General features: G+C 41.3%; 1 protein-coding gene across 4 annotated transcripts in view; it reads left to right on the forward strand.

The window, feature by feature from the left end:
• The window catches only part of NEGR1 (neuronal growth regulator 1), an 839131-nt gene that overhangs the window by 696582 nt on the left and 121355 nt on the right, over window positions 1-21194 (forward strand). For 2 of the 4 annotated variants that reach the window (XM_073593743.1, XM_073593744.1), the window contains exon 7: window positions 6617-6658. The exons of the other annotated variants lie outside the window; for them this stretch is intronic. In XM_073593743.1, coding sequence (XP_073449844.1) covers window positions 6617-6658 — 42 coding nt within the window. The remainder of the gene's footprint in view (window positions 1-6616; window positions 6659-21194) is intronic. 4 annotated transcript variants of the gene reach the window in all.

The following is a 21194-nucleotide window of genomic DNA, read 5'->3' on the forward strand; positions in this document are numbered from 1 at the left end:
TGTCCATTGCATTTCCTCCCTGTGTCCATTGCATACCTCCCTGTGTCCATTGCATACCTCCCTGTGTCCATTGCATTTCCTCCCTGTGTCCATTGCATACCTCCCTGTGTCCATTGCACACCTCCCTGTGTCCATTGCATACCTCCCTGTGTCCATTGCATACCTCCCTGTGTCCATTGCACACCTCCCTGTGTCCATTGCATTTCCTCCCTGTGTCCATTGCACACCTCCCTGTGTCCATTGCACACCTCCCTGTGTCCATTGCATACCTCCCTGTGTCCATTGAATGCCTTCCCTGTGTCCATTGCATACCTCCCTGTGTCCATTGAATGCCTTCCCTGTGTCCATTGCAGCCTCAGTGTGCCGATCTGCCTACCAGATCAGCCCGTGTGATGCAGTCAGACGGCGGCCATTCCAGTGTACAAAAGCCGCGCCTCCTCCTCATCTTTGTCCGTGATAGGCTGAGCACTCAGTTTCCCAGCAGTCATTGTTCAGTGTTCCGCCTATCACGGACATCCTCTCATCCTCGTCCGTGGGATGAGGACGTCCATGATAAGCGGAACACTGAAAACTGACTCACTGCTGGGAAACTGAGTGTTCCCCTATCACGGACGAAGACAAGGAGAAGGCGTGGCTTTTGTACACTGGTCGGCTGCCATTTAAGCATTACACACGGGCTGATCAGGTAGCCAGATGGTAGTGACTCGAGTATAAGCCGAGGGGGGGCACTTTCAGCACAATAAAATGTGCTGAAAAACTTGGCTTATACTTGAGTATATACAGTACTATGAGTACAGAAATATACCCATTGATCTACCAGAAATCTAACATGCTAACTTCCCATTTGAGCTGACAACACAATGGGGTTGATTTACTAAAGGCAAATAGACTGTGCACTTTGCAAAATGCAGTTGCGCTCCACAAGTGCAGTTGCTCCAGAGCTTAGTAAATGAGATGAAGCTTCACTTTGTGAAGAATACCCAATCACATACAAGGAAAAAAAAAACAGCATTTTTGCTTGCACACGATTGGATGATGGAAGTCAGCAGAGCTTCCCCTCATTTACTAAGCTACTTCACTTTGCAAAGTGCAGAGTCTATTTGCCTTTAGTAAGACAACCCAAATGGATTTCATTTACAAAAGACAAATAAGCTATTCACTTATTGTTCACTTTCTAGGGGGTGCTTGCTAACTGTGTGGGGGATGGACTGACTGGGGGAACACAGAAATCCCTGTTCCTGCTTAGCTTATGTTCTCCCCAGTCAGAACGGCGATCTGCCTTGTTTACATACATGGCGATCTGCCTCTTTGGGGAACAATCTCGGGTGACCTGCAGATTGGCTCTCTCTCTGTCCAATCAGCGTGCATGCCCAATACCAACTTGACCACTTCAGCCCCGGAAGGTTTTACCCCCTCCATGACCAGGCCATTTTTTCTGCGATACAGCACTGCGTTACTTTAACTGATAATTGCGCGGTCATGTGACGCTGTACCCAAATAAAATCAATGCTCTTATTTTCCCACAAATAGAGCTTTCTTTTGGTGGTATTTGATCACCTCTGCAGTTTCTATTTTTTGCGCTATTATCATAAAATTGCATAAATTTTGAAAAAAAAATATACATTTTTTTTACTTTCTCCTATAATACATCTCCAATAAAAAAAGTAAAAAAAAAATAAAATTTCATCAATTTAGGCCAATATGTATATTTTGGTAAAAAAAAATTGCAATAAGTGTATATTGATTGGTTTGCTCAAAAATGATAACATTTACAAACTATGGCGTATTTTTATGGAATTTTTATTTGTCTGTATGTAAGCCATAGACATTAGGTTCACATTACTGTTTGTCTCTTAAAAACTCATCTTCTTTCAGCTGTCAGTTTGTAAAACATTTTGGTGCAACCTACGTCCGTGTACATTAGTGATGGTCATCTCCATCTAGCAACTGACACGCACACTACTTAGTTCAATGTTATCCCACTAGACCAATGTTTCTCAACCCCTTTTCAGTCAAGGCACCCTTTAAAATTATGGACAGTCTCGAGGCACCCCATTCTAAAATGTAAAAAATTATTCTAATAGTTATACATAATGCAGCAACATCCACACATGTAGGAAACCCAACGTTAGAGGTAATTTATTCTTCCAAACCAAATACACTTTTGCACACTTGTACTGACTAGTATTCCAATGTTTCTCTTCTCCTACGATTTCTCTCCATCAGTCAGCTATTGTGATCCCAGTGCTAGGGGAGAAAGGCAGAAGAGGGTCAAACAAGGATGCTGTGGAGGCGATAAACATCCTCCTTATTAACTGATGACATCATTGATTGTTAGAAAGTCGTAATGATGCATAATGAAAACCTGTGGCTTTGTGTAACTAAAAGGCGGGCTTCATCCACCTGCTGACTCGTATACAATTTTTTGATACATTTTTTGGCATTTTGCCAAGGCACCTCTAAAGAAGAAGCCTCAAGGCACCCCAGGGTACCTAGGCTAAAAAAAAGGCTTCACTAGGACGCACACACTAGAAACTTCCAGAAACCTGTGAGGGAGGCCCCAAGGTTTCGGTTGCCTAGAGGCCTCCACAGAATGTAATCTGGCTCTGATCCCAAGCAGCTTTCTCAACCCTACCTACTAGATTACAGAATTCCACTTATCTTCCACTCTTCTCTGTCCCATTCCACGTGCATATATTGATTTCTGAGCAGCAAAACAATGCTGCAAGGTAAAAGAAAAAAACGATATTGGTATATGGCTCGTGGAGTAGCCTTTGTCAACCAAGGCTCCATGGAGCCCTAGGGTTCCTCCAGAGGTTGCCAGGGGTTCCTTGAGCAATGGGCAATTCCTGCCTCTCAGATAAGTAATCACTGACACCAATAATCTTTTTTAGCCATTTGCAAGGTGGGGGGATCATTCCCAATGACCACAAATATAAGGGGCATTCTTCCCAGTGACCATCACGCTAATGTACTGTGAATTGCAGATATAATAATTGTTAGTAGGGGGTTCCCTGAGACTGGAAAAATATTTCAACAGTTGCTCTGTTAAAAGGTTGAAAAAGGCTGATTTAGAGGAATGTTTGGTGGTCAATTTGTTAAATACCCAGTCATACATTTTAAGAGACAAGAGCAATAAAGGGTGGCAATTACCTAATTAGCCAGAGCAGGAGATACAGGGAAGACTGCTGGGAACTGTTGGGAAGAAGGCAGTAAGTTTTCTAGCAGCAAAGTGTCCTTAAAATGTTGGCTGATAAGGTGATCCTTATGGCAGTAGTTTGATGGGGAGAGAAGCTTTGGAGGAGAGCTGGGAACATTATAATTCCTTAACGAGCGTCGCGACGCAGGGGGGCGGAGCCTGGCGGCAAATTAAAAAAAAAGTAAAAATCATAACACATACAGTACTGTAATCTTACAGATTACAGTACTGTATGAAATTATTTCTCATCCCTTTTGTCCCCAGTGCTTTGGCCCATGCCCTGCATGCAATTTTATATGATATATACTGTTCTTTCTGCCTGGAAACTGGAGATTGTCAATAGCAACCAAAAAATGTCCCTTTACGTCAAAAGTGGCTTTAAACCAGCTAGAAAACAGCGATAGTAAATTAGAACACTTGCATAATTGAGCGATAGTGAATCGTGGGGAAATGTATTTTATTACTATTTATTTTTATTTTTTTTAATTATTTATTTTTATTTATTATATTATAATTTATGTTTTTGTGTTTCAAACTTTATCATACCCGGGATATCTACTAGACTCTTATTTGGACAGATTTAAGTGTGTTATTGTTAAGAATTACAGACCTACAATATAAAACGCCAAATTTCCATGCAAAATAATTGTACTGCTTTCAGCACCTAAAATCCGAAATAATCATACCGCCAGGGAGGTTAAAAATTTCCCTCCTCATTCCCTTCAAAACATTATAAAGGTTTTTCACTTACAGTCCTCCATTTTTTTCATTCTAAGCATGTTGAGCACTTTGACATCATCATAGGGCTCTTTCTCTTTTAATTAGCAGCCACCAGGGGAGAGGTTGGCAAGACATCCTACAGGTCTTGCTGTACATGTAGGGGCACCCAGCCTGTCTACAATTCTGAAGACCCCTTTGGCTGCCTGCATTGGTGTGAATTGGGTCATGGGATTTACATGTTAAAAGGGTGGTCAAGTGGCTGGCACTGTTGTACACACAACAAGAACCCACTTCTGCTCTGTACCTAGCACAAGCAACTGATGTGAGCATGTCATCCCTGCTGAAAATGAGATTGATCACCCAAGCAGGCATTGGTAACTGGTTGTTTTAATTGATAGACATTAGGGAACAGTTCTTGGACACTGTGAAGCATTGGAACGTTGAAGATCAAAAAAAAAAATCTCTCCGAAGTGAGGGAAATGCCATCTTAGATAGATGTTACCAGAACAAGTCTCCTCAATGGTTGATTTCTCCTCTTTTTCTGTTCCGGTGACACCTTAAAGAGACCCTGTCACCAAACCATTAATTTCAACAAAAATATTCACATGAGATTAGATGTGCATGTTGTTAACTTGGGGTAACACAGTGGCTAAGTGGTTAGCACTTTTGTCTAGCAGCAGTAAGATCATTGGTTCAAATCCCAAGCATGACGGTACCTGCCTGGAGTTTGCATGTTCTCCCTGTGCCTGTGTGGGTTTCCTCTGGGCACTCCAGTTTCCTCCCACACTCCAGAAACATGCTGTTAGGTAACATTGGCCCTAGTATGTGTATCAACATGAATTAGGGACCTTGGATTGTAAACTCCTTGAAGGCATGGACTTATGTGACTGCACAATATATGTATGTAAAGTGTTGCATAAATTGACCACGCTAAATAAGTACCTGTAATAAAGAAATACACTTGTAAAAGTCTCCCTTGTGTAGACATCCAAAAGCCTGAGACTGCTGCTGGGCCATCTTGGTTGTGATGTCAACAGCAGACTCTAACCTAAGTGGCACCTCTATGACATTTTACCTCACTCCTCCCTCGGCTAAATACAGTACATAGGGAGGGAAGTGACGGGAGGGGCAGAGAAGCTGGGCCAACACGGACAGTAATTACAGACTCCCAGAAGAGGACAAAGAGAGAGGGGACTGTGCTAGGGAACCGATTAGTCAAACTTTCGAGCAAGTTCAGAAGCACATTGCAAGTGAAAAAGAATAATTTATTCAATTGAAAAACACTGCAAGTAAGCAAGATTTTTAAAACAGTGCCAATGTCTTTTTAAATTTTTACAATGATTACAAGGACAAATATAGAGAGTATATTTATATAACTTAAACAATTTATGCAGAGCTTAATATACTGTACCTTCACTCAAGTCCCTGCCCTCAGGGAGCTTACAGTCTAAGGTCCTCATTACACATGCATACATATACACACACATACTAGGGCCAGTTTAGAGACGAGTCAAATACCCTACCAGCTTTGGAGTGTGGGGAGAAATCCCACACAAACAATGGGAGAACATACACTATATTGTCAAAAGTATTGGGACACCTGCCTTTACACGCACATGAACTTTAATGGCACCCAAGTCTTAGTCCTTAGGGTTCAGTATTGAAGAAAGGTCAAACATTCCCATAGACACACTCCTAAATCTTGTGGACAGCCTTCCCAGAAGAGTTAAAGCTGATATAGCTGCAAAGGGTGGGCCAACTCAATATTGAATAGTCTTACAGACTAAGACTGGGATGCCATTAAAGTTCATGTGCGTGTAAAGGCAGACGTCCCAATACTTTTGACAATATAGTGTACAAACTCCATGCAGATAGTGTCCTGGCTGGGATTGGAACCAAGGACTCTCAGAACTGCAAGGCAGATGTGCTAACCATTAAGCCACTGTGCCCATATCCTTTTCTAACCCATACTATAGCCTATCCTATATTCTTTCTTGTATCCTATCCTACATATTCTCATGTGTTCTTTCCTTAATCCTATCCAATTTTATTGTATGCTATCTTATATAAAATTCTATACTATTTCCTATCCTATACCCTCTCTTATATCATATCCTTTTCCATCCTATTTCCTATCATATTCCTTTCTATAGGGAGACAGAGACAGCAGTAAAACCTAAGGTTGAAAACCCCTCTCCACTCCAATCCAATCTTAAACACAAAAATAAAAAACACTTTAAATGCAACCCTTATTCGTAATATGTAAGGTTGGTGCCTGTTTATGCGTTATTAATAGGGCTGTAGGATTTATAATAACTTCAACCATCCTTTAATTATAATAGTTAGAGATGAGTAGTCATATGCCCGCGGACTCCGAATAGTCTTAAATTATCACAACTGGTCCAGGTTTTCTTTTCCCTTGTACTGTAAATCCAAATAGATAATAAAAGAAAGAGAATGAGATAAAAGCCTTCAGCCTTCAGCTGCTGGTGAGGGGACTTCTCAGACATTATGGTACGGTTTGACATAAATTTATGTCACTTGTGTCTTATGTCAAGGTATATATATTCATGAACAGTCTTTGTCCCTGTTTGTTGCATGAATGTTGCCTGTCTCATTCTATGTCTGTCTTCCATATAGTGTGTGATTAATACCCAACCTCTTGTTTTGTTTTTCTTTCCTCTTCCCCTACTGTAGAAATAATTGAACCTTCCACCACTAGTCCTGTCACCAGCTCAGGTCAGTGTCCACATACACTCAAGTATGTTTGGGTACTTTCTCTCTGCTTTGTCATGTCATGTGCCATCCGTCATGTCAACTTATCCATAGCATAAAAGGGTCAGTCCACGGTTCACCCAAATATGATATTTCAGCCAGGGGTGAACATTCAAGGGTGCAAGGCATCCACTGTTATATGTGCTCTGGGGGGATTCCAGTAGCATAATATTCCTGATCTTGCCTCCTCCATGGAGTCTTGCCTCTCTTGATAAATTCTCCATAATTTCACACAATTGAAAACCATTGGCCTCCCTCATAATGCCCATAGCATTTGAGAAGATGTAAAATGACTGTTGCAAGAAAATCTCACCAATGAAATCTTGAAGACATACACTATATGGCCAAAAGTATGGACACCCCTCTAAAATTCAGGCACACAAAGCCATCTCCATAAAGACATGGTTTGGTGACTTTCATGTGGAAGAACTTGAGTGGTCTGCACAGAACCCCTAAACTCTATTAAACACCTTGAGGATGAATTGGAACACCTTTTCCAAACCAAGTCTTCTAACACAACATCAACACCTGACCTCAGAAATGTTCTTTTGGTTAAATGGGCACAAATTCCCGCAGACACGGTGCAAAATCTTGTAGAAAGTAGAAGATGTTATAACCTAAAAAGAATGGATGGAATGTCCAACAAGCAAATATAAATGTGATGATCAGCTGTCCACAAAATGTGATAGACAAATCTGCCCAGGTTTGATTTGCCAAATTTTTTTTGAAATTCATGTATCACAACATTACCCCTTGGAGCCAGCCACATGCAAATTTGCAGCCTCTCGACGTCTGGTACTTAGCCGCATATTTGCGTGAATTGCTGTCCATACAGCTGTCGAGAGCGCACGCAGTGCGCACTTCCGACACAGTTACTGGCACCTAACTGATGGCTGCTTGCAATCGGGAGCTTTCAGATCCTGTGATCACCGTAGCAGCCAATCACGTACTCTTATGCCCCACCCCATTTCTGGTGTCATAAACCTCTTAAAGGGCCAGGAGACGCTGGCGTGAAGAGGTCAAAGGGGAATCCCTTACAATACGATAATTAATACAATAATTAACATACAGCAGGGGATACAACAGATAGGCCTAAATGGTATATGCCTAACTTTTCATTTATTAAATGTATGTCGAATTTGAGTAATATAATGTGAGAGGTGGTTTAGGTGCACACTGTTCTTGTACTTTCTTTTTCCCTTTTAAACGATGCAGCAGCATGCCGTAAAAAAGGCAGCTTAAAGAACAGATGGTTAGTAACAAGTGCTTCGAGCACCCAACATTTAAAAAGGACTTATCAACATAAATAGAGCATAAAATAAAAGGATATGAAAACCCCAGAGTACCATCCTTGAAACAAATTCCCACTTTTTTAAGGGAAGACTTGCAGCAGCGAAAAACTCAGTTTACCCAAAAATAAAAGCTCTATCAACATTAAAGCGGAGTTCCACCCAAAAGTGGAACTTCCACTTTAAGCACTCCTTGTCCCCTTACATGCCACATTTGGCATGCAATTTTTTTTCCGGGGGGAGTAGGCACCTAGTTTTGGCACAAAAATTTGCCAGGACCGTGCATCTCAAACCTATAGAATTCTCTTTAAGCCTATGATAGTGACAAACCCGATCCTAATCCCTATCCACACACCTTTGGCTATATAGTGTATATGAAGCCAGTTGGTGATTGTGTTCACCAGCAAGATATTAGTGTCGGGTGGAATGATCCTTTAATGCCTAAGTTTGCCTTTTTTCTTTACAAATGTGAACATTGTACGTAATGGAGGGTGAAATTACACATGCAAATGTATTTTCTACTGTTATATTTGTATGAGGTGTAAAGATTTAAGCAGTAGATATCAGAAAATTGTTAGTTTAGCCGTGGCTGCAGAATGGTCTCATAAGTATCCTCAAGTGGATGAAGCTGGCCAAACAACCGTAGAATTTATTTCAGAATATTCTTTCTATTTTCTAATAGTTAATAGGGGAAAATCAACGATTGTTTTTAACTGTAATGATGAGGAAATGCAAACTTGAAGAATGGACTTTTTTCTGCAACAAACAAAATTCGAACTATGAATGTGGTTTTTGTTAAAAAAAAAAAAAAAGTCACATTTATTGTAATGTGCATACACATCCCAAAATCAGATGTAGAATTCAAAACATTGGCATTTCAATCAGACAATTTTTTCTGGGTTTTCATGTGTAAATTGCCAAGTCCATAATGATATTGAATGCTGTGATTAAATTTTTTTTTCTGAATTTCGGCATGAACGTTCCAACTAAATTCTACTGATGTATGGCCAGCTTTAGACACAAAAGGCCAACAGGTCACTTTTGAATGGGAATCTGTATAGGAAACTGTAAGTGAAGTTTCCAATGTTGTTTATGGAATGCTCATACAATTTCATTTACAATTTCTCTACAGTTTCTCCTCCATACCAAGTCAAATTTCTTACTGATCTGTGCATCATAAGAGAGCATGCACTTTAAAAACACGTTTTGGAAAACAATATTAAAAGTCAGATATTACCTATTTTTTTAACCACATGGCGCATCTGAATTAGTTGTCATTGGCCATGGTGGATAGTTCAAATATAGGCTTAATGGGACAAGATAGGTATAAAGTACTATATACAAAGTTGATTATTTCACCACCCCTTTACAAAACACCGGGTCTTTAACACTCTGGTGTACTATTGTGTTGTCTTGGTCATTTCGTTGGTCATTAGCTGATGTTTGGGATCAGATATGAGTAAAGATGGGAGCTACATTGTGGGGCAGCTATTTAATTTACAAAGCTGTATCCTATTTAGTATGAAACAGTGAAATCATCAAGGTGTGAGACACAAGCTGTGGTCCTCTGCTAACCATAAAATAGATCGAGATTTATGTTTTTGGGTCAAAATAAAATCACTAAATAAAGGGGCTAAGTGTCTGGAAAGATTGCAAAGCTTACTAAAAAAAAAAAATAGCCATGAAATCAATTACCATTGGTGAGTTTTGGCATATATGTGGGGGAAATCAATCTTCAATGGGGTCACAGACAAAAATAAATACCCAACTCAAACCTTCCTTCACTAACTACATGTCAATTATTATTATTATTATTATTATTATAATACGGGATTTTTATAGCTAAACAACGTAAATCTGCACTAGAAAGTGCTAAATGTGAAATATATGGACAGCTGCTCTGCACTATGCCATGATACCAGACATTAGAGAAATCAATATACAAACAGTGCAGTGCTTAAAGTTAACAAACAATCAGAAATTTGTGAATAATCAAACCACATTGATAAGTGATGAAATGAAATCAGTGATTCCAACTAAGGAGAAGAAACAATTAAGAAGTCCAAAATAAGAAGGATTCAAAATGGTTAATCAAGACGACAGTCCCACAGGCCGTTTCGTAAAGTAGTGTCACCAACCAAGCACATGATGTGCTTACCCCAACATATGTGACCCCCCTAATAAGAGTGGCCGATGATCGATCGTGCGTTCATGGTAGAGTTTGTACGTGGCTCTCTCCCTACGCGTTTCATCACATGACGTCATCAGGGGTCATGATTTAGATAGCGCCAACAGTTTGTGCAGCACTTTAAAAAATGAAGGCAGTCAGAGCTTACAATCTAGAATGGAGAGTCACGTGATGCAAAAGGGGGAAACTGTGGGGGATGAGCTGATGGATAAAATAAAAGCTTTGTTGTTAGGTGGGGGCAGGATAGGCTTCTCTAAAGAGAAGGTTTTTCAGGCATTGCCTGAAGATAAATAGAGTAAGGGATAGTTAGAGAGATTGGGCAGGGAGTCCTGAGGGTGGGAGAGGCTCGGGAGAAGTCCCGGAGTCTTAAAAATTGCTGTATTTGTATATTTAGTCTTCCCCCAACACAAAGGGTTCATTCAGACATTTCTAGGAAGGTTAATGTGTTTGTGTTATGGCAACCCAGTCATTATGAATGTACTCCCAATGCACCCGAACAGACCAGTGGATATACATGCACCTTATTACCTGTTGCACCATACTGCAGCACACTGCATGTGTGTTGCACTATGCTGCCCTGCTTTTTGAGTTGCCATTTACTATACAGTGCATTGGGATGCCATTCCCAATGAATAACACCGCAGCTCACTGCACATGTTGACATGACTCACGGTAATTCAACGGTGCATGCTTCCGACACAGTTACTGGCACCTAGCTGATCGCTGCTTGCAATCGGGAGCTTTCAGATCCTGTGACCACCGTAACAGCCAATCACGGCGGTCAAGTGCGCTTACGCCCCACCCCATTTCTGGTGTCATAAACCTCTTAAAGGGCCAGGAGATGCTGGCGTGAAGAGGTCAAAGGGGAATACCTGAAACAAATTACCTAAAGATGTATATTTTAGGCCATTAGGCCATTACCATCTTGTGCATGTTTATTTGTTGAATATATCCAGTTCAGGTTAGAGGTCATAAGGAAAATTACTGAATATATATAAGCTCATTTTCACCATAAAACTGTATTTTATTGCCTTTCTTTCATTATTATTATTATCATTATACAGGATTTATATAGCACCAACAGTTTGCGCAGCACTTTAAAACAGAAAGGATGACAGTACAGTTACAATACAATAAAACGATCTAGAGGATGGAATAAACAGCTCAATCTCAGTATTTGCAGACAATACCAAGTTAAGCAGGGCAATAACTTCTACACAGGATGTGGAAACCTTGCAAGAAGACCTAAACAAAATAATGGGGTGGGCAACTACATGGAAAATTAGGTTTAATGTTGAACAATGTAAGGTAATGCATTTTGGTGCCAAAAATACGAGCGCAAGCGGGAGAGTCTCTGGGGGAATCTAGAATGGCAAAGGACCTGGGGGTCCTAATAGATGATAGGCTCAGCAAAGCATGCAAAAAACTACAAGCATTCTCTTTCGAGAGATGCTTGAGAGGGGATATGATATCAATGTACAAATACCATACTGGTCACCCTAGCATAGGTTAAAAAACTAATCAGTGAAAGGGAATTTAAAAAGACACCCAGCCATTCACCAAAACTGGAAGAGAATCGGTTTAACCCTAAACTGCGTAGACGGATCTTTGCTGTCAGAGTGGTAAGAAAATGTACAGGGTATACGATGTACTATTGACATAAACACACACATCACAGGTTGAACTGGATGGAACTGGATGGACTGGTGTCGTTTTTTCAACCTCACTAACTATGTAACTATGTAACAAGAGGGTTAAGAGGGTCCTGCTCATAAGAGCTTACAGTCTAATAGGGTGGGGCAAGTGGTACAAAACGTAATAACTGTGAGGAATGAGCTGATGGAAGAATTAAATGTTCAGTGGTTAAGTGGAGGGGGTCTAGGCTTCCCTAATAAGATGAGTTTTCAGGGATTTCCTAAAAGTGGCCAGAAAAGGAAATAGCCATATGCATATTTTGAAAAAGGTAAACTAGTAATCTGATGTTTTTCTGATGTTTTCCGTCATCATATTATTATTATTATTATTATTAAACATTTCATGCTGAGCTCCAGGAATTTTTGGATTGCATACAGTGATTTCCAGCTTCCAGCTGGAAATCACTGTAGAAGATGGCCCTGCCATAGTGAAATCCACAAACCTAGTACCTTCTTGTGAGCAGGGGCACGGTATGGGCCCAAAAGAAAACCCAGGGTGTCCACTGGAAAAATAAGAGGAGAGGCGAGAGAGCCCTTATGATGTAAGTATTTACTAAAATATTAATTCCAAGTGTGCTGATTAAGGTAGAAATAATAAACATAATAATCTGCTTCATTGAGGCTGCAGTAACCCAACTGGGTGGAATGCCCAATCATCCATGAGCGCAAGTGGAGAATACTCTTATCTCCATGCAGGATGCAGTTGGTCACTCTCGGTGCTTCAAGAATCCTGGTCTTTGGTCCTCAGAGGGGACATCAGGGGGAGAGCGTGCCTATTGTTAGAGGGAAGACATACAAACACCAATGGTGGTTCAAGCTATAGAAGCACCAGCTGGAATGTGTCTTATAGGAAGCCATAATTGTCATGTTATAGTTCAAGAGAAGGTTAAGAAAACCGTAGAGGTGCCCATTGGGGATGTGTCTTGTAGTGTGCCTGTGCCTAAAGATGGATCAGAGCCATAATATTTGACCAACATAAAATTGCTTTATTCTAAAATAATGTAAAAAAATTAAACATAAATTTTGGTGAAGTAAAGTAACTTGATGTTCTTCAAATACGATGACTCCAAGCCATCTTTAGACGTCCTGCAATACACATCCCAATGAGCACCTCTAACGTTCGAGCCACCAACTGTTTTTTTTTTTTTTTTTTTTACCTTCTCTTTAACTATAACGTGACAATCATGGCTTTCTCCATTAATACAGTGGAGGAATGATGTAGCTACCTAGGCACCGGATGTGTGTTATTTTCAGAATTACAAGGTGAAAATAAAGCAGAAGAACCTTGAGAAAGGAAAGCAAATCCAGCCACCACCCCATACACTAGTAATCTGCAATATTCTACATTTTCACTTTTGGGTTCAGATACACTTTTAAAAAATTCCAGCAATGGCCGTTCCCATATGCTTGCCCTCCCTGGTTAATTTTAAGCCTCTTGCACAACAGAGTGTTAGAGCCTCAACTCATGTACAAGGAGATTGGCATCCTCGGCACCGCACACGGACAGAGCAGACAAAGACTTAGCGATGAGCTGGATTATTTGCTTTGTGTTTGGACAGATTTCAACATCCCTCTTAACACAAAAAAAGTAATTATCCCTTCTGCGTCCTCTCCCTGTCTCCTCGCCAAATATTCAGCGAAAATTGGCAGAAAATCGCATTACGCAGGTATAAACCGGCCTATTTTGGGAACTTCATTTAAAACAACGAGAATTAAATGGTAAAATGGCGTAATGAAAAGTCATCAGTCACTTTGGTAAGCTGTATTTCTAATTCCTGACGGCGAAGTTATTCGCGATTCTCTCTTCCTTTATTTGTTTGCCACGACGATTTACTTGATAGATATTAATGCGGCAGAGGCTCTCGCAACAGGTGACGTGAAAAAGTGACAAGCCTCTGTTGATTTGAATGCCCCCATACTGAGACAATCCCATCAAGCAAACATAAAACAGACTTTAGTATATTACATGAAGACTCCCCCGCTTCTGTCTTATGTTTTCATTCTCCTCTCTTAATACAATTTAGTGTTTTTTTTTCTCAAACCACATTGCAGAGGAAACTTTTTTTATTTTCTTGGCCTTTTTTTCTGCTGGTCTTTCGGTGAAGGGTATACGGGTATCAGAAAAAAAAACAAGCATAGGCATCGGGGAGCATTGATTAAAGTCAAGCATTTTTATATTGTAGAATTTTAAATGTAAAACTTTAGCCTAATGGAGGCCATAAACACTTCCATTTCATTATCTGATCCATTTTTTATTTTCTGATCGATTTTTATTATTTTCCAATTCAATCAAAATGATTGATAATGCAAACAATCGAATAAGCTGCAACTTCCCTTCTGATCAATTTAGACTTGATTAAGTTCAAATATATATTGGCGTGACACTCAAGGCCATCATCTATAGCGTATATATGAACCAAAACAATAGAAAAAGTCAGACTATATAGGCCTGACTTGAATACAATTCTAATTTTTATTATACATAATTAAAAACAGAAAATTCCATAAAAACAACTACCATGGTGCTTAATTGATCAACTTTACATGAAACAATGATAAGGCTCTTGCTTGATAAGTCCAATGAAAGAGAGATCCTCATGTGTCAACCCATTTCACCGAAGTTAAGCTTCATCAGGACGCATAAGTATAGAACAGTAATCCTCTAAGGAACAACAACAGTAGTTAAGATTCAAAAAAATCATATATGTACATTACATTGCAATACCAACACTTAGCTTGCTTGGTGGGACATAAGGCCGCCCTCCCGGGGGGGCCGTATATGCTGTATGCTGTGGTGCTGAGGTCCCAAACAGCAAGCTAAGTGTTGGTATTGCAATGTAATGTACATATATTCATTTTTTATTCAAGGCTTCTTGTCTGGCCTATATAGTCCGACTTGTTTAAGTTCAAACTAAGGTAAGATGGACACCGCATTCCCAGCTAGCCCATGTGAGATGAACAGAAGAAACAGCCTCAGCCTATGCTTCTACATAAACCACGCCCCGGTGTACGGGCCGAAAAGCAGCAGGGGCTTGGTTTGTTCCCTGCTGCTTTTTGGCCTGTACACCGGGGTGTGCTTTGTGGAGAAGCATAGGCTGAGGACGTTCCTTATCTTTATCTCACATGGGCTGGTTGTGAGTGTGGCATCCATCTTACCCCATTGCATGTGCCGTCTTGGATGAACACAGGAGATCAAAAGTGGCTCTTTAAGGTTGGAGACCGCACTGGACTGCCTGGATTGATCACTGTCTATAGACAATGATGTGGATGGGTAGGCAAGGTTCTCTTCCAAAGATCTGTGCCCAACTTTAAAGGAGGTGGTAGTGGGCCCTATTAGTGCCCGGGCTGCTGCCTTAGATACAGCCTTATAGTTCATTCTGCATGTAACCTTGGAAAGTAGATAGAGAGGAGCTCCTGGTATCACTAAATGTGAGTTTGAAAGGGGGTTTGTAAGGTGTTTATTGAAGGTAGCAACATGTGAAATCAAGCCGATGCATTTCGGGGGAACAGTGACTCCCGTTTCGGGGGGACAGTGACTCCCGCTTCTTCAAAAGCCCTGATACCAGGCGCTCCTCTCTATATACTTTCCAAAGTCCTATGATCAAAAGGAAGTCTTCCCTCTGGCTTGGGCGGTACTCCAAATTTTAAATTTAGGTCACAGTAAGATCAAACTGAGTTGATTTGCCAAGGCAGCAATGAGATAAAATATAACCGTGTTTTGATCGATCAGATTATGTGATGAAAACAGAGGTGTGATTGATAACTTCCAATCGTAAGTTACAATTTTATCTTAAAGTCACACTGGTTCACTTCCTCCTCCAGCCTGTAACTAATGCCTCGTTTCCACTGAGCGGAACGGTTCGGGTCGGCACAGTTTGGAAGGGTTAGAATGGTCCGGCCTATTCAGGTGAGCGTTTCCACTGCAAGTCGGACCGCCAGGGGCCATACGGGGTTTAGAAGAAATGCTTTTGACGTGAGCATTGACATTTTTTCTGTCCGCCAATCAGTGGAATGTATCTTGTGATGCCAGTAGCTCCGCCCTAATCGTACCGTACCATTTTCTATGGCCCCACATCTGTAGCAGGACCATGAATGGTGCGGTATGGCTCAGTTGTATGGGTCGCTTTCATAATGGAAACACTCAAAATAGTGTACCGTACCGAACCGATCCGGTCAGTGGAAACGAGGCAAAAGTTACAGGATTTATTGGAAGGAGGGAAAGAACGAGTACCGATTTTTATCAGTACCTGCTCCCACTTCTGCAATCCTCGCCTAGGCGAGAGGGACGTCCCTTGCCTATTCCCTTCATCTCCTGTAACCTCCTGGGAAACATCACTTGCCCCAGCAGGCTGCAGGACCATTCAAAAAGCACCATGAGAAGTGCAGTGGGGAGCCGGCTATCTCCAAGATGGAGGTGCCAGGGACCTCCAGCGGTAAGAAGAACCGGCTGTGGGAAGACAGCACTCGACTCCGCGCACTAAGTAACTGATTTTTACAAGTCAGCCTCTACAATATTTTTACTTACTTTCTATCTGATAAAATATAATAACAGGAAGTTATTATGATAAGCTCCAAGGGGCAGAGCGAAACACTTTGGGGACATGGCCTGGTTAGGAATCTAGGCTGAGGTTGCTACATACTATCGATTGATGGGATTGTTCAGATGTGCGGTCACAGGGAGACCTTCCTTCATACAACAGGAAGTGAGGAGATATCATCATAATAATGAAGCCCCAGATATTAGTAAAACCTGGCTGTGGTTCTAACCGTTTCCCACGCTATCCAAAACTAGAAAAAAAATGTCACTGGGACATACTGTCCAGTCCAATGATCTCACAGGTCCTCTTCACTCTCTTATTTTGCTGGCGTTGGGTGGATCCTGAATGCTGTGGAGAGTGGTAACATGTAATGAGATAATAATGAAAATTGCAGCTCTCAATTTTCATTATTATTTCTTTATGAGTGTAATGTATGTCTATGCCTATTGCATACAGCTTTTTTGACTACTAACATAGCTCCCAACTGTCCCTGATTTCGAGGGACTGTCCCTGATTTGGAACAAAGCCCCCTTGTCCCTCTTTACACCCCATTTGTCCCTCATTTTGGTCTGATCTATATAGTTGTAAAATGCACTTTTTATCTTTCAAAAAGTGTTTACCAGCGCTAAACCTTTCATTCAATTTAGAAATTGCTGCTTTTGTAAATTTCAAAAGCCAATATAAAGGAATAGTAGTGGTAAAAAAAATAACACTTGTGTGTTTAAACAATCATTTTTTAATATAATTCTCCTTTAAGGGGGTGTGGTAGGGGGTGTGTCCTAGGCCTACATGCTTTTGCTAGTACAGTAGGTGTCCCTCGTTCCCATCTCAAAAAGTTGGAAGGTACGCTGTTAAGCACTTTTTTATGTTAATTTGGGTTACATGTAATGACATGGCGCCATTCTAAGCCACATTCTCTTGGTAGTCCAGGGCAGGGGAGGGGCCACTGACACTATTGGCTCATGGAAGGTTGGTTGAACCACCCCAGAAGAACACCATTGCTGGATCGGTGAGCAGGTGGGTCTGCGGGGAGAAGCAGAAGAGGTGATGTATTGAAGAAGAGGCAAGTATTGCAACCAGAGCAGTTTGAATGATAGCCAATAGAATTTTCACTTCCCTGTCCCTGCTGAAGAAAAGCATCCTCACAACATGATGCTGCCACCACCATGTTTCACTGTGGGGATGGTGTGTTCAGGGTGATGTGCAAACTGTAAATGGGACATCTTATGTCTTTCTTTCAACAATGGCTTTCTTCTTTCCACTCTTCCATAAAGGCCAGATTTGTGGAGTACACAACAAATAGTTGTCCTGTGGACAGATTCTCCCACCTGAGCTGTGGATCTCTGCAGCTCCTTCAGAGTTACCATGGGCCTCTTGGCTGCTTCTCTGATGAATGCTCTCCTGGTCTGTCAGTTTAGGTGGACGGCCATGTCTTGGTAGGTTTGCAGTTGTGCCATACTCTTTCTATTTTCGGATGATGGATTGAACAGTGCTCAGTGAGATACTCAAAGCTTGGGATATTTTTTCATAACCTAACCCTGTTTTAAACTTCTCCACAACTTTATCCCTGACCTGTCTGGTGTGTTCCTTGGCCGTCATGATGCTGTTTGTTCACTAAGGTTCTCTAACAAACCTCTGAGGGCTTCACAGAACAGCTGTATTTATACTGAGATTAAATTAAACACAGGTAGACTCTATTTACTAATTAGGTGACTTCTGAAAGCAATTGGTTCCACTAGAAAGGGGGCTGAATACAAATTCATGCTGCACTTTTTTTTAGATATTTATTTGTAAAAAAAATGTCATTTTCCTTCTTCCACTTCACAATTATGTGCCACTTTGTGTTGGTCTATCACATAAAATCCCAATAAAATACATTTACGTTTTTGGTTGTAACATGACAAAATGTGGAAAATTTCAAGGGGTATTAATACTTTTTCAAGGCTTTGTAAATAAAAGTTGATCACTGTAAGCAATTCTGTCAGTGGTAAATGGTTTGTCTCAACCCTCTGCTACATCTGCAGAACAGCTTATTCTGTTGAAAAACAACAGACTTACTGGCCAGATCAATTTAATGTAGACCTCACATGTAAGAATTGGCAAGCTGCAATATAATAAATGTTTGCTTTTGTGTTTAATACCACTTTAAAATTAAAAAAATATATAGCATTTCTCCATTCCAACCACTAGGGTCAGACGCTTCTCTAGCTACAAAAGAATCCGCCCAGTTTGCCTTTTAAAAGCTTTGTAAATAGCTCATCAGCCCTACTCATCTGCAAAAGGCGGGATTACTGTCCCCGGAGATGGGAAAAGCAAAATGTATTAAATTGTGATGAATTAATCTACATACTCATCGAGTGAAACCAATTATGCAGTTTGTGGTTGGTAATTGAGTACTGATTAACCTACGCATTTCAGTGATTACTTATGGTACCTGTTAGAGACTAAACAAACATTATGCAGGAGTTTGTTGCATTTTAGAAAATTGTATGGGATCATAGATTTGCCTTTTCTTCTCTTAAAGTGGAATTCTAGGAACGTTTTTAAAAACAGGCCTCAGCTCCAGCCAGTCCTGGGAAGACAATGGACTGTTCCAGTTACTGTTCAAATGTAACCACTTGCCGACCGGCCCATACTTATTATTATTATACAGGATTTATATAGCGCCAACAGTTTACGCAGCGCTTTACAATATAAAGAGGACACAATACAGTTATAATAAAATAAAATACAGGAGGATTAAGAGGGCCCTGCTCAGAAGAGCTTACAATCTAATAGGGTGGGGCAGGTGGTACAAAAGGTTGTAACTGTGGGGAATGAGCTGATGGCAGTGGTAGAAGATCAGTTGGATAGGTTTTCCTGAAGAGATGAGTTTTCAGGGATTGCCTGAAGGTAGCAAGAGTAGGGGATAGCCGGACAGGTGGAGGTAGCGAGTTCCAGAGGATGGGAGAGGCTCTGGAGAAATCCTGGAGACGAGCATGAGAGGAGGAGATGAGAAAGCTGGAGAGTAGGAGGTCTTGAGAAGAGCGGAGAGGACCATTTGGGTGGTATCTGGGGACAAGATTGGTGATGTAGCTCGGGGCAGAGTTGTGAATGGCTTTGTATGTTGTGGTTAGTATTTTGAATTTAATTCGCTAAGTGATTGGGAGCCAGTGTAGGGATTGGAGGAGAGGGTTGGCAGACACTGAGCGGTTGGTAAGGTGGATAAGTCTGGTAGCAGCATTCATGATAGACTGAAGAGGGGAGGAGCCTATGAAGAGGTAGGCCAATGAGAAGGGAGTTGCAATAGTCAAGGCAAGAGATAACAAGGGAGTGAATGAGGAGCTTGGTGGTTTCATTTGTTAAAAAGGGGTGAATTTTAGAGATGTTACGGAGGTGAACGCTACAGACTTTTGACTACGAATGGACTTGGGGCTGAAATGACAAGTCAGAGTCTAGGATTACACCGAGTACCCTGGCGTGAGGGGAGGGACTGATGTTTGCATTGTTGATTTTGATGGAAAAGTCATGGAGGGGGGCACAGGAGGGCGGGGGGGAAAATTAATAGCTCAGTTTTAGAGAGATTTAGCTTAAGGAAGTGGTACGACATCCATGATGATATGTCAGTTAGTAATGCGAGAGGAGACTGAAGGAGTGAGGTGAGGAGTAGACAGTAGATTTGGGTGTCGTTGGAATATAAGTGGTATTGGAAGCCGTGGGCGGTTATCAAGTGACCAAGGGAGGAGGTGTAGATAGAGAAGAGAAGGGGCCCAAGAACAGAGCCTTGGGGGACCCCCACATAATAAAAAAAAATCCTTACTTTGATGTGACAAGCTAGCTGCCATAACCCCAGTATTTATTTATTTTTTTAACTATAGCCAAATTCTCTGTAGGATAAAAGTGGTTCCCTAGCGGATCGGTGAAGCCCAGGAGCGATCCGATGCAGCTGTTAGCTGGGTATGGAGAAAGGTGAGACCAAGATGGCCGCCAGTTATCTCTATGCACTTGGAGGACCAGAGCGACATCTGACATCACTTCTGGTTCCTGGGCCATAGTGCATAATTTTTTTTTTAAAAGCAAAAGTAAATTTTTTAAATTTTGCTTTTAAAGGTAAATGAGAGATTTGAGACTCTGTTTGACCTCTGATCTCTCAATAAAGAGGACATGTCATCCTTATTTCTATTACATACCTTGTAGAAAAATATAATAAAAATAAAGAAAAAAAAACAAAAAAGTGTACTTAGGGTGTGTCACATGGTCCCCTTCCGAAGAGGAAGGACCCCTCCTGGACCACCAGGATGCAAGACTCCTGACAGGGTAGGACATACTCAGGTCCACCTAGCCAAGAGGCCCGGGGGACCCTTTTCCTTATGATCAGCCAAAGCTGACCAATTAGTACTATTGGTAGGTAAGGGGCTGTCCTGAAGAGAGACCCCCCCCCCCCCCCCTCGCAAGGCATCCACCTAGACTTCAATGTGGATCCAAAGACCTATACCATTGGTGGAACTAGGAGGGACACTTGCGACCAGGCCCTGGCGTTCCAGCACCATGGGGGAAGGCCTCATGGTGGTAAATGCAGGAAGGGGGCCCGCTGCAGGACATGTAAAAGGGTCTCACTGCAGGACCAAAAGGCTCAGTTCACAGTGCTGTGACCCTAAAGTCCTGACTTGCTTTCAATTTCCTAGCGATTTCCTTGCAACTTGCATGCAACTTTTGTGATTTACCATTGCAGTCTAAGGCACTCAAATCATACCAAAGTCACAGAAAAGTATTGCAAGAACCTTTTTTTTTGGGTGCTGCTACTTGAGTCAC

Source organism: Aquarana catesbeiana, linkage group LG07 (assembly GCF_042186555.1).
Source record: "Aquarana catesbeiana isolate 2022-GZ linkage group LG07, ASM4218655v1, whole genome shotgun sequence".
Classification (NCBI taxonomy): Eukaryota; Metazoa; Chordata; class Amphibia; order Anura; family Ranidae; genus Aquarana; species Aquarana catesbeiana.